Source organism: Anopheles coustani, chromosome 3 (genome assembly GCF_943734705.1).
Source record: "Anopheles coustani chromosome 3, idAnoCousDA_361_x.2, whole genome shotgun sequence".
Lineage (NCBI taxonomy): Eukaryota > Metazoa > Arthropoda > Insecta > Diptera > Culicidae > Anopheles > Anopheles coustani.
Genome location: NC_071288.1, coordinates 3620259 through 3635344, shown reverse-complemented (window position 1 = coordinate 3635344; position 15086 = coordinate 3620259). Strand labels below are relative to the sequence as shown.

The following is a 15086-nucleotide window of genomic DNA, read 5'->3' as shown; positions in this document are numbered from 1 at the left end:
AGAGGAAACTCACTTTAAAAGATCAAACATAATTACTTTGCTAATTGAAGGCAAACAAGCGGTGGGTTGCCGGGCTTTGTGAGGCGCAAATTGTTGTGCGAAAGCTCCACCCGGTGCGTGGATCTGTGCTGTAATCAGCCGAGGCTGGCGTAAGAGATACCACGAGGAGCCCCAGCCGAGCCTGGTTGACAATTTGATGCGCAAAATTAAATTGTGATCAATTTATCACCATCGAGAGTGAGTGATTGCGTCGAGGAAACGGAACCTTACGGTCTTGGTGTATGGATGGGAGGGAGGGGGGAGGGGAAGGACGGAATTGACACAAGTATCATCATCACCCACGAGTTGGCCTCGAGCCCTCACACCAATATCCGGTATCGCATGACGAATGACGGCAATGGCGTCTCGAGCGCTTGCGGGAGGGAAAAACACACTTCTTCAAACAAGCGCTCCTTTTGTCCGCTTGGTGGGAAAAGAGGGAAAAATGGAATCGGTACCGAAATAGAACCACAGGAAAGGATTAAGGATTAAGCAAAAAGTGTAGCGCCTCGGGCTCGGGGACGGGTCGAAAGACGTCACGCGAAAGACACGCCCGGAGAATCCGCGCGCGTACGCAGCCACTTCCGCTTGACTGTTGACATTTAATTTATACAAAGCTATTTATCATAATACGTGCTTCGCAAGAGCTGCCTCTCTCTTGTCCCCCGAAGCCTTGGTTCACCTCTCGTGGGTAGTGGTGAAGATTTTCCGGCCTGTTGACAGATCTACTAGGGCCCGCCATCCTGTTCGGCCCCGCTGTAGAATTGATGACAGCAACTAACCGAATGACAAATATTAGCAATCTATTTCGAAGAAGGTTTACACAGTGAAAATACCTGGTGAAAATTGCTTTCATCCTGCCCGGCCCTGGGTTCCCACATTCCTTCGTTTTCCGAACATGGGAGGAGAGAGGGTGGGGAGGAACTATTTCCACCAGCACTATTTTTCCGACTACCCTAATGGATGGCAATTTTGCGTGTAATTTCGGCATTTTCCTAGCTGAACAGATAAAGAGATTCCTACGTGCCGCCAACGTGTCGATTGATGTCGTCACCGTCGTTTGTGGGCGCGCTTTGAAGATAGAAAATGTTGACAGCGCGCAAACAAAACGCCGTCTCTAATGGGTGGCCGAGGGGAAAACCACACTGGCTTCCCTGGCCTGCCACATCAAAGCGCTATTTACAGCGATCGTTTTTAATTGTGGGTAGGTCTTTAACATTGTTTTACGAGGGAAATATGGAAGAAACTTTCACCGGAATTTCACTCATTTCGCCCACCTGGAGGCGATTCACCTGAACGAACGTGAAATATGAAGAGCCGCCCACCAGTTCGAGGAAGAGAACTCAAATTTAAGGCATCCAACGGCGTTCCTGAAATGTTTTCCAGTTCATTCCAAAGGTTGAGAATATCTTATATCAGCTCTTGTCGCACGGTTGAATTCGGATCTAAACACGTCCACGTCACAATAAACCTTTATCAGGCTTTAAAAAAAAATCAACCACGTTTTCAAGCTAGAGTCCGTCCATGAAACTCAAACCACAGCGTGATTTATTTTCCCCCAAAATTCCCCCACGTCAAGCGCAAACCTTCAGCCCAAATCCCTTCAAACCCGCAAAAGGATTACGGTCCGGCGTTCTCCTTCCTCACCGGTGGGCGAGACTTAAACCTCGGTGGAATCGGGAAGGGCAGAGCATACCGGGGGTAACAATCAACACCTGCCAACGTTGGGATTACCGCCGGCGGGCAGGCTAACACCTTGCCAAGCAATTGCTATTGCCCCCGTTAATCCAATCACCAGATGGGTGGCAGTGATTATCTAGACGCTCCCTTACGGAAAGAAATAACTCCACCGGTTCGGAAGGTTTCCTTGCCTTGACAGGTAAAAGCCCCTGCCTTTCGCAATCCGGGAGCGGCCACCACTTCTCCATTTGGCCCTCGATTAGATGCAGCCCATGGGCACTGTTGCGCAATGATATTTATTGTTATTAGATATAAGTCACTTCCGGGCTTCCGGGATTGTAGCGGCCACATCTGGTAGCAGGTAGACTCGGTGTTCGCAGCAGCTGGAGTTCGTTCGACATCACCCAGAATACAAAATGGACAGCGTGGAGTACGGCTGTCGGTGCCAGATAGGACCAATCCTGGCTTTCAGTCTTTTGTGGCCAGTTCAAGCCCAAGGCTCCTACCAACTTGTTCTCCGTAGTCAGTTCATGACGCTGTTCTGGAGGCAGAAGATGTGGAAAAAAACAGACGAACATTGTCCCCATTGACTAACTGCTGTTACTTTGTATCTTGTCTCTTGTCCTATCCCCACACCCAACTCCCCAACACCACCCGATTGCGGATAACCTGCTTTTCCCAGGGACACGAATCGAGGACAGGGGCTCATATTTCATCGCCAACATCATACTGCAGCACGAATTAACGTCTTGACGTTGTAATCTACCGGTCGGTGTGCCAGCCAAATTGCCAACTCAGGGTTGGGCGCTTTCTTCTCCTTCTTCGCTCGAGGTTCTAGGACAATGTGTTCAACTTTTTCGGAGCGAACGCGCGAACGACGGGACCGGTTGGCCCGTTTATGATAAATTTGTTACATTTCTCTTCCTTCCCCAAACCCCATCGCGTGGAAGACCAACAAGGACTCGGTGTAACGATGGATGGTTTTTAGGTGGAAACCCCCGGGGGGCGAACTCGGTGGTTCATTATTTTGTGGGCGGGTTTTTTTTTTCTTTCGCCTTTTTTTTCAATGGATTCAGTTTAATTCTATCATCAATGGCATTTGTCAGACATTTTTCGCTTTTTCTGGGTAGGGTTTCATTAGTTTTTGGCCAGGCTCGTAATTTATTTGTTACTGCGCTTCAGATAATAAAAGCTGAAAATAAAAAAACTCACCTTCATGAAATTACAAATTGTTACACTGGATACGTAGACACCAACAAATGTTTTAAAAACGTTCAAATGATCATAAGAAATCTGAAATTCAATTGGTTTTTCTTTAACTCTTTTGAGGCGAAATCTTTTTCAGAAAGAAGAAATTAACCGATTTATTGATTTTATACTAGCCACCAGACTGTTATTTATCCCTACTTGAACTTGCATTTTGTTTATCCAGTAAACTTCGTGGTTTTTTAATTCTTAATAGTGTTTGCTAGAAAGCAATTGTTCAGTTACTTGAATTTATCAAAATATCTCTTTCTCTTCTTTCCACTTCCAGACGTTCCGACGCACATCGAGAAAGTTCTGGCGAACGAGACGGCCCAAATTAAATGTGACGTATCGTCCAACCTAACCAACGACCGCATCCTACTGGTGGTTTGGTACAAGGATAACGTTCCCATCTACAGGTAAGTTGACAGTGTGTGCGATGCTTCGCAAGCGTTTTACATAGTTTAAATTGAAAAAAGGTACCTAAACGGTTGATGAAGCGATTTTTGAAAAGCATTAGAAATCGATGTGGTTAGTTCAAAAAGGTACTTCAATTCCACTCGATCGAAAGCCTCGTATAAACGTCGCCGTCAACGCGCAGGAAAATTTATCGCCCAAATGAACCATCACGCTTCATCGGAATGCTCATTTCGAATGCATCAAACGCTCGCCGACGACGAGCAGTCGGAAATGACTTAACTAATCTCGTTGCACCGGAAGTGACACTGCAGCGGAAGCGTTTGCTCGTTTAAACCGTACCTTGCCAGACCTGCGCTGCATCCCCTGGATTTCCCCGCCCCACCCCGTTCGCCGGATCTGCGCGTTCCAAACGATGCCATGAATATATTTTCATTTTCGATTCCCTTCCCGTCCTATCGGTGGCTCTTGTCTTCCGTTTGGCCAATTCGTGAATTTATCGTTCGTTGACACAGTTCCACCGTTCCATACCCCACTCACCGGCCCTCGTTGTGATCTTTACCTGGTCCCTTGCGAAAGCGAAGTGTATTTTCTTTCCTAGAGTTTCGCTTTTCCCTCTTTCGTTTGCTTCCGAACCTCCTTTTTTTATGTTGGTTTTTAGTTCAGATGGGTTGGTGACGAAACGATCGTAAAATATTCAAACCATCAATCTTCTCGCCTTACACGACCCAATAACGTACGTGGTGAACCGTGGAGTTCCCATTTTTACCGAAGGAAGACGCGTGTCTAGGAACGTTTTACCGGCGGCCTGCCTTGCCATGGAGCCGTTTTCCAGCACTCAACATGATCCGATGCTATAGCACACAGTGTAGGCACAAAAAAAACACTCCGGGTAATCTTAACGCGTCCAAAACCGGAGTGCTTGGCTGGTGAACGTCGGTGGATGTGGATTGAAAAAAATAATTTACATATCGATAACTTTATCGCATGCATCGTTTCGCCCTCGGATCTTGTTTTTTTTTAAACGTATCTTAGTCCGCTCGTGACAAAGTCGTAGCAAACTGTCTCTCTGCTGTTTGAAGAGGGAGGAGGAGACGGGGAACCTTTGAGGGGAGGCAAATCCGGCGCAATGTTATCGAATCGCTACAACTCGATGGAAAACAATTTTCAATCTAACTACCATTACCTGCCTTTCACAGTCGCTTCGATAACGTCCTTAACACACCACGTTGTATGTTTACGTTGCATGTTCCCACCGGAAAACCAGCGCTCGAAAGAGAGAGAGAGAGAGATAGTGAGGGAGAGGAAATAAATCGCTTCACTTTTCACTTCCGTTCCCGAGGCAGCCGGCGTGCCTCCGTTTTTGTGTACATAATTTTCCCGGACGATGTGGTTCCATCTTCAGCATAAACATATCGTCTATTTTCGTAATAATATTGAGTGAGCGAAACACCTTCCATCCGATATAAAGCGCTTGCTGAGCTGAGGTGGTACGGCTTGCACTGAAGCTTCCAGGAGAGAGAGAGAGAGAGCGAAAGAAAAACTGACACGGATCCAGTATGGCTTGGTTTTTCCATCGCCAGTGCAATTTTTCCTTTCCCTCCCCTCCAGCTGGCCGCCAAAAAGGAATACGAATACTGCAGTGAAGGTTGAATTCCCCGGTGAACCTTAATTGGATTGGATATGTGATGAGGATCGCAAACGAGATGCCATTCATAGGCTTTGAGGAAGGTTTCTTCGTTTCCGACTGGAAACGTAGCGAAGAAAAAGAAAGCGGTCCCATTCAAAGCGCCCTCCGTTCTGTGTGTGTGTGTTTCTTTTCCATTCCCAAAAACCCACACACACACACACACACAGAGAGAGCAGTCGTAGTCGGGTGTAATACTTGTGTATTCATAAGTGATGTCTTGGCACAGAATATTTCACTCTAAACCACCACAGCCCATCGGGAAAAACGAGTATCCCGGACCTCGTACAAGCACGGCAGGCTTGGGGGAAAATCAAGGTGGGAAGCGCCAAAGGCTGTCGGAAGCCGGGGTCAGGTTGATGTATGTATGCATATCGCATATTTAGCATAAAAATACAGGGCATTTTTCAAACCGACGGGTGGCATCCATTCCATGTTACGATCCGATCCGTTCCAATCTGTTCTTTCTCGCTCTATCTCTCTCTATCTCACACCGTTCGCTGTCAGTTTCATTCGCGTTCACGCACCCCAAAATGGATCATCAACCTTTTTTTCCCTTCCGATTTCCACGACAGACAACAGCGCCCCGGAGAAGGGGAACTCAAATCCACCTATCAGTCTTTCCTGGCGTTGGTTGGTGTTCCCCAAAATCAAGCTGGTTGTGTTTAAACAGTTTTTGCCAAAAAGTAAACCTGTTGTTCGTGTTCGCGCGGAGAGGCTGAGATTTTAAAAATGTTTATACGCTGAATTGCTTCAAAAGTGCAGAACGCCGGAACAGCATACGCGGACGAGCGCACTTAATCCCACAACATCCCAGGGTATAAATTTCCAGCTCAACCGGCTGGTGGAAATGGCGAAGAAAGAAAAAAAAACGCACACACACCACATCTCCGAGGCCGTCGTGCGTCGTTTGTAACATCCAGCTCGAAAAAGGGAAGAAGGGTCGAAAACGCCTTCTGGTTGTGGTTTTGTCCCGCATCGGAACGATTCCGAGCCGAAAGCCAACGTAAATGATAGTGGTGGTACCGAGGTACGGGGCCTCCCAAGGAAAAAGCTCTTAGCTGACACCGAAAGGCGGCTTCCGTACGTACGTACTTACGTGCGACATTTTCCTCCCCCCGCTCGCGTTCCCCACCGCGGGAACGGGCTTTTGATCGATGACGAAAACACGACGAGTTCCTGAATAAATGGATTTGTCCGCCGCTTGCGTGTGTACGTGCAGCAACATCGCACCGTGTCCCGCACGATTTGAATATGTTTATCATGCGGAAGGAAGCCCCGGTTCGGGGCGGAGAAACCGACAAACGACGTTAGCCGCGGAAGAAAAGTGACGAAGTGGATTTTTCCAACGATGGTTGCCTTCTTTTTTTGCAGCAGCTTTTTTACATCTTCACGAACCGGCCCGCCCCGGCTCTTGATTATAACAATGAACTTCGGCCCGGCCCACGTGCAAAAGGAAAAATAAACACACACACACACACATAGGAAGTTTTCGGAGGGATCCTCCAGCCAGATCAGACCGATCACCGAATCGTATAATGATGCGGAATAATAGTCCGGAATACGTTGTCAATCACGTTGATTAATAGGCAAACTCTCTGCCATTCGGAAGGGACCGCTCCACTAGCCGGTCTTTTCTCAAGAGCTTCTTCCTTCGCACCAACCAAACCTGGAAGGTTTTCCCCACCCCACACTGCCAGTGACAAACGAAGGGAGAAAAGTTCGACAGATTATGACTAACTTAGCGGCTGACTTTGAAGAGACGCGTTCGCGTACAGGGGTTGTGCGGAAAACTTTTCTTAAAGTCGTAGGATACCTTCGCACGGGGCGACACGGATGGCGTCCGGAAAACTTTACCTTTTGTGTGGTGTGACACGGTTCGGATACGGTTGGTTTGCGCTGGCGCAAAGTAAACTATTTGTTTATGATTGATGATAATCATGGCGGTAACGGCAAACCGGGAATTGATTGACTTTCTAAGTTTTCTTCAAACGGAAAGCAAACGCTCGTTACCTTTTGTTGGCTCGATAAACTTAAAATATTCATCAACTTTTTCGGCATCAAAATATTTAAGACAGCTGGGTAATGCAAGACGGATGAAAGCTTTATTCATTATTCTGTTTGTAGAAGAGCAATCAAAGTACTTTGTCTGATACGCTTACAAAGCATTTCGCTTGCAATAGTGGTTTGAACAAGGCGTTGGCCGCCTTCCCGCCTCAAATACTAAACTCCGGGAACCCGCAAAGTCTTAACGAACCCCGCCTATCAGCAAATGTGGTTCTGTAATTCATTTATGACCATCCTCTCGAACCGCTCAACGACTTTGCAAGCTCAAATTTCTAATGAATCCACATGCACACACACACACACACTTCACCCGCCGCTTCGGGAAAACTCTCCCTCAAGCATGGTATATCTGATATCGATACCGACCACCCGGTGGAACCTGTGGCAGTGTGGCCGCTCTTGGGAGGACCACTCGAGCGCGCAACTACGCTACAAATTTCCAAGAAGTTGCCAACCACTCGAGACGCAACATCATCGTAAGAGATGGCCGTAAGAAGCTGTCAAACCACTCCGATCGGCTCGTTGCCGGCCGGTTCGATTGTAGCTATCCGGCTCGGGTTTCCCCGCCCGGGATTACCCGGGGCCGTCTGCCAGCCGCATCCACAAAACGCCAGACACTTCACACACAAGCTGGCAAGCGAAATTCAATATTGTCTTAAGTACTAACGTTGCAAACGTCTCCGCCCACCGGTTCGGTTCGTTTGTGGAAAACTCCGGGCCGTGGTTGTTGCAATCCACAGGTCGCAGGGGGTTAGGAGGCTGTTTGCGGTGGGGAAGGCCAACGCAAATTCGAATCCGATATCGATACCCTCGACTAAACTATTCAAATAAGGTCAAGACCTCGCAAGATTTCTACCGGCACCGAAGAAATCCTCGACAAAGCTTCCATCCCCCGCAGCCGATGGTAAATATGGCAAAGGCGCGCACTCACCCCATCCCCCGCCGAGTCGGATTATTGACAAAACTCGAACTCGGCCTCCCGGGCGCCTCGTTGCAGCAGGTAAACAAAGCTTTCCATCGATTCCCCGGCTTGTTGCTGCAGCGCGTTTCGCCACCCTGGAATTTGATTTTCCTTTGGCTGCATGACAAACAAACCGGTTCCGTTCGTCGAGTCTTTTTATGTACGCTCTTGACAACTCGGTGTAGATTGCATCCCGTAGAGAGAGAGAGCTGGCGCAAATAACAACTAGGTTGAATGTTAATTGAATGGAACTATTCCAACCCCAAGAGATGTAAGCGAACGGGGGTAAAAGATGTTTGCTTTCACATCTCTTCCTTGGAAAATCGTTCAGGAGAAGATAGATGCTTCTGGATATTCTTCCTTATTTGAGACCTTAAACATTCAGGTGAAGTATCATATAACGTACCGCCTAGAGATGGCAAACTTGGTCTTGGACTGTTTGCCAGAAAACTCTTAGATTTCTATATCTTCTCAATCCTAATCAAAGTTGCTGCATAAAGGGAATCCATCGTCGTTATATCTTTTCCCCAGCCACCCCAGGTGTTCTACTTCCTAACGGTTTATTTTTAGAAAAGAGTTCCTCCTTACCGTCAGTTCTATATTCACCATCACCGGAACGAGCTTGTGCCGGACGAGCAAACAATTTCCGAAACTTTTCGTTTCGTCCGTTCCACCGGTCCCTATCCTCACAGGTGTGTGAATAGATATCCAAAGTCAGCAGGCAAGAGGTAACCAAATATGGTAAAAGTACCTACCCGAGGTGTAGGTTTTCCCTCGTACGTATCGATTCAAAATCTAACTCACACCTGAAAACCCGGTCCTAAAGGTCCTGAATCACAGCTAGGTGGGAGTTTAACAATTCCTCCCCAAATCAGAAAATCACAAAGAACATTACGGTGAGTGTGAGTAGTCTTTCATTCCGGGAAGCTATGGAAATAGTGCCATCCCCTGGAGTACTTCGAGCCCTGGAGCTCAATTGCCGAACAAACATCGGATGTCTGTCACATGAAATTATTCCGATATGTGCACGATATTCGTTGGCCCTTGTTCGGGTCTCTAGCCCTTTTCCGGACGCTTCCTGGGCATTTGCACAATCGAAAAAGTCATTCGATTCCAGCATTTCGACACAATGTCAACTCCCTTCTCCGTACTCTCTCCCTCTCTCGATTTCGACTCGCCTGATATTTAAACACGGTTTTGATAGTGTGAACTGACAGTATTCCTCTCTTTTTTTCGCCATCTTTCCACAGCTTTGACACACGTGGTCCACACGTCAATTCACCTTCGCACTGGAAGGATGTCGCCATCCTGGAGGATCGTGCCAACTTCAAGACGACACGAGAGCAGAGCCGGGCGGTGCTGGTCATCAGTCCTGTTCAGGTAAGCTTAACTTGTTGAAAGTAACGTCCTTGAAGTCCTGAGAAAACTTACCAGCTTTAGTTTTCAATACAATTGTGCAATCATTTCGTTGACTCAGCATAGGATATTCTTATCCTTCACTCCCTTACTCCCATCGATTCATAAAAGCCAATCATCTTTTCTCGTTATTTTCTCTATCAATCATTCAAAAACAAACCAAGCTAGACTTATGCAGGAATGCTATCTTTTCACTTTGCTGCTCCTTTGCCCCAGTAAACTGGCAAATCCTGGTCCAGCTTATTGCTTTTCCAATTTGAAATGAATTTTCCAACGCCAATCGTCTCGGACGGATCAGTGGAATCCTATGCAATGGAATGAAAACGGGCGCGATTCGAGAAGGAATGCGAATTGTCGTGCCATTTTCCAGCCATCAGCGTTTCCCAATGGAATTATTGGTCGCGAATTCTACTGGTGGCCTTGGTGAAGCAATGCGAAGCCGTTTTACACAAATTAGATTCTTCCCAACGACAAACGCGCCAAAAGAAGAAAAAAAGGAAAGCTATACTGGCCACGACACGGGCTTGCTTAATTTCACAATCCGTATCCTTCGAGCCTGACGGCCTTTGACCAGCCAGATTCCCCAGCGTAGGGTACGATTTCCATTGCTTTTCCTATCTTGAAACCTGCCACTCAATCAAGTCAGGCGTCAGTGATTTTCCTTCATCGCGTCGCAAATTTCTGGACTTGCGGATGGAGGCTTTTTGAATTCGAAATTCCATTTTCCCGGTCCTGCACTCGCGACCGTTTATTTTGTTTAAAATCGAAAGCAGGAATAGAAGGGAATTACAACGCTCTCCAGAGGTGATGAGAAGAATCAATTTACATTTCAGATCACCACCGCCCGAGTGACGTCCGTTTTCCATCCTTTTTTCCGAACGTTACACAGTCCCCAGTGAAGCAAACGAAACCTGAAAAGAAATATGTGTTCCTTCACTGCAATGCTGGTATTTTTATGGCTTTCGGCAAGCCAAGATTGAAATATATTTTAAAAGACGCCCCAAGAAGGGAGTTTGGCAAATGATTTCAACGATAATTTCGCATTTTCATTCAAATCAATTGGTTTCCGTTTTATCGGGCGATTAATTGATGCATCTATTGGAGGGAAGCTGAATGCGATCAATGGGAAGGAAGCAAGAGGAACATTCCTAAACCCCATCCTTTTCCGTCCCCCCCGGACCTCCTTGGAATGTTCGGTGGGTTTCAAAAGCTGGTCGCTAAAATTGAAACGCTCCAACGCTTATCATTCCCGACCGAGTGTCCTTCCTTGGCGTGGTTAAATCGTAGCTTGGAATTCAACGGGTTCAAGCGAAACTCGTTCGGATACCCGCTCTGCTTGATGGGACGGAACGAAAATATATTACGATCATTAGGGATTTGCCATTCAACCGTGCAAATGCCATCCAATTTGAATAACCGATCCTAGCAGAAGAATTCAATTGGCCCTGCCAGAGGTCGTTTGTTTTACAAAAAGCTGAAGTCTTTCGCGTTGATCTACCACGACTCAAATTAGATTTGGAGGAGCCAAAAATGTGAAATTGAAGGATATTTCATCTAAATAAAAAAGCAGGTAGAAGTAGTAGAATACTGCGAGTAATTTTATAGTTACTTCATGTATTATGAAGGCAAACCCAAAAATTGTACATAAAATGTTACGCAAATCATTTGGATTGGTATAATTGCATATTCTCATGGTATTGAACAGCATTTACTTTTTTCTTACTCTACTAGCAAAAACGCAAAACGATCGTTTATTTACTCCTTTTCCCCGACATCCATTTGAGTACAATGTGCTTTTGAATTGAACTCATTTTATTCTTTTTTGGACCACGTTCTATGCATAGCATTTTACCAACTTCCGCTTCCTATGAACCATTGCAAACTAACAACCCTTTTCACGCAAATACCGCTCTGTTTCTTTTCCTTTCCATTGCAGAAAAAAGACGCCGGAATCTTTCGATGTCGTGTAGATTTTTTGCTATCACCTACTAAAAACAGTAATGTAAATCTAGAAATAGTGGGTAAGTATAATTCACCGGTTGAAATGTGTGCCGGAAGCGGCACGAGCAATCCGGCCACCACCGGTATTTACAGCATGCTCGAGAAAAGTATTTCCCCCTTTCGTTTCGTTGAACTCGCTCGCTTTTCCGTTTCTTTGTAACGTCGTGCCGGGTGGAAATCTTTGTTTTCCTTCTTCGCCTGGCGGTCAATCAACCCAAGCGCCCACACATCCTGCAGGAGGAAACGCCGTAACGAGGAAAAATGCCACAGCCCTAGAAAAACGCATCCATTGTTCGGGGGAAAAAGAAACAAAAAATGTGCAAACATACAATACACTCTTCACCGACGAAATCATGCGAGGGAAAATTGAACACATAGCAACGAAGGTGCTGGGGATGGCGTTGATCAGGATTGTTTAACCCACCAGAACATGCTTCCGGTACGGAAAGGGGTTTCCTTCAACCTCTCGTCGAACGATGAAAAGAGTCTTTTCTTGTCGCAAATTGGAGAAAACTGTTTTCTCGACACAAAAGCGCAGAGTAATTGTTGTTTCCACTTTAACAGTTTCAAATTTGTATACGGTCCTTTGCATTTATCTTAAGAACAAAACCCGGAATTGTATTTTACATACAATATGAAGTGTTTCTCAAAGTCAAAAGTATAATATCGACGGTGCAATGAACTTGTAAGAAGGTTTAACAGCAGTTTGTTTCATACATTCAGCTAAGAATATTTGCATGTTCTTCGACTGTGGTTTGAAGAGTTCGTTGTTCATATTCAACGAGCGTGCTTATTTTGCGTGAAAGTAATCGTTAAAAAAACTCATCGCATAATTACGGGACTTCTGAATGATTGTCCCTTCCCAAAAATACATCCATTATCAACGCTCCGAATCGTAAAAGAACATGCTCCTCACGCTCATCTGTTGAGCGACACTCAACGCTCGCACATTAAAATGATGCACTGATGAAAGCCGGCCTGTTGCGATGTTGTCATTAAAAAAAGAAAAGGAAAACATAGCCAACAAAATAAGAAAAGCATTAAATCAGACAAACACACATACCAGACCCTTCTCCCGAACATCAAACGAACGCACACACATCGCGACGTTAACCGTGGCGGGATGATTCCGTGAGTGCGTCGTGTTCGCAGTTTCATAGCCTCTTCGTGGCCATCATCAACGAAATTGCTTTCCTGCACCTCCCACCCACTCGAACGCCACCCATCAACATCATCATCATCGAGCCGCCCTCGGTGGGGGAAAACGGCAGCATCCTTTCTCACGCAACTTTCCACCAAGCGTTTGCGATTGCAGCACTTACGTGGTCGTCGTTCGCGAGACGAGCACACTCTTTATTTCTCCGCCGCCCCACCCACCGCCAACAACAGGGAACACCTCGCAACACATCATTACGGCGCGTGATTCGACAGCTCAAGGCTTAAATTATGCAAATGCAGCACCATCCAGGTGCAGTACTTTCAGTAATTGCAAACAATAAACCACAACACCATGCGCTCACCTGTTGGCTTGGAGCAGCTTTTTCTCTCCCCTTTGTGTGTGTAGACATCGTCCCTAAGTGCAACCCTTCAGTAAACCCTTCACCCATTCTTGTGTCTTTTCTGCAGGCAGTTACTTTATTCAACGAAACCAGAGCTGGTGGCTTTCTTTCAAATTTATTTATTCACATACATCACCTTTTATCTAAATTTGGTAGAACACCTTAGCAGCTTTCTCGCTTTGTCCGGGATTTGATCAAATGAGGAAGTCCCCTTCAATTCTGGAAGTAGGAAAATGGAATGATGAGTGTCCTACAAACTCCATGCGAATCCATGCCACTGACGCCTTACCTCTTCGAGTAGATACCCAAACGATCCCTTGCGCCCAAACCTGCGAGGCAGACCGGAGAGTCCAAGATTGTGAGACATTTCGTGCCGGTGATCGGGTTGGCCGGGTCTAGGGATGCCGTAAACAAGGTCACAGCGTACTCGTGGCTGCATCGGATCGCCTCTGTAGGAGAAATAGGCAGAAAAGGGCTTTACGCGAACTCAAGAACCTCGATGACTTCGGGTGTCACTCACTGATTGTGCCTGACAGTGTAAAATCCGTGGTTCGGCACGGTGCTTGCGGATGGTAGCCTCTGTTGGGCAGGAAGTTCTGATGTCCAACCAATGGTCCCATGCCAATGGCGTACCGGGAAGTGGCGAGTACTTGCACGTACTTAGCGTCGGTTTTCGCAAGCCGACGCAGTTTACCCACATCGAAGGGATGCGTGAACAGTGGACCGGCCGGATCCAGTGCGTAGATGGCTCCGACACGTCCCAGCATGGACTTGCCGGCCAACCCCACGATCTGACCTCCCATGCTGAATCCGATCAGCGTGACGCTGTCCATCGGGAAGTAGAGCACGCTCAGATTTTGCAGAAATCCAAACAACAGCTGCGCAACCAGTGGAACTCCCTTGCGGGCCGCTTGCATGTAGTCAAACGCGGCGTAAGGCCTCCAGTCCAGCAGGCAGTAGTTGACGTCCGGCACATACTGCCGATACCTCGAGGACAAGCTGTTGTACTGCGTTAGGTTGGTGTTTTCTGTCCAACCGTGCACAACGATCGTGATCGGACGCGTAAAGTTGATCTTCTGGTTGAGCGAAACCTCTGCCCAGAAAATCTCTTCGTAGAAGCTCGAGCCTGGTTTGGCGCAATGCAGACGAACATTGTCCTGCGGCACGAGGGTATCGAACCCGATGGTTCGCGGCGGTGGCTGAATGCTGGCATCCAACACGGCGGCCAACGGAGCTTCCGCCACGTAGGCCAGCAGATCGACCATCTGCCCTCGCGACGCGAGAACGCAACTAAGTGCGAGCGCAAAGCAGAGTGCCTTTCGAACAACGGACATTTGGCACGCAAATTATTGCCCCCTTAAGGCAACTGGGTATCACTACGAACCGAACGATTTCCAACTCGTGTTGCCCGGCTTTTGTACAAATTACAACTGGCGAAGCTTCCGAGTTCGATGAAACGCTCGCATTGTGGCCCGGAAGGTTGCCGGGACCGTGCCGAAACTTCGGTACAACAAACAAACCCATCAGCTGAATCAATTGCACGGCGATGGCTCGTGCGTACGTTTAGAACAGCACTACACTTCATGTAGCTATTTTCATACGAGGGGGAAAACATATCAACGGCAAATAAAATCCTCTTCTAGAACGTGTTTTCGCATTCGATAAACGAACCATGTCTGTGTTCCACTGTTTGCCAGACAGTTCCCGAAATCGATTCAACCGGTACAGCGCCAAGAAGTGTATCAACTCAAGTGTTTGGCCTCGCCAACAATTTTGCCGGATTAGCACAGTAGAAAGCTGTTGTTCGGCTGAAGCTGTTGTAAACAACGTACTATTTTTGGTAACTCATATAACAAAATGAACATACGCTCGGTACAGTTCTAAGCATTGTATTTCGTTTGGATTAGTTTCAAATTGCAGGACATTAGCCTTCCCAAAACCCCCTTATTTACGGTTTGTTTAACCTAATTAGAGATTGCTTACGAACATAATGAAACATTTCGTCTATAATGAT

General features: G+C 46.8%; 1 protein-coding gene across 1 annotated transcript in view; it reads left to right on the top strand.

Moving 5' to 3' along the window:
• Positions 1-15086, top strand: part of LOC131260263 (hemicentin-1) — a 112763-nt gene that overhangs the window by 11513 nt on the left and 86164 nt on the right. The window contains exons 2-4 of the mRNA XM_058261939.1: positions 3254-3383; positions 9347-9476; positions 11449-11533. Of these exons, the coding sequence (XP_058117922.1) occupies positions 3254-3383; positions 9347-9476; positions 11449-11533 (345 nt within the window). The remainder of the gene's footprint in view (positions 1-3253; positions 3384-9346; positions 9477-11448; positions 11534-15086) is intronic.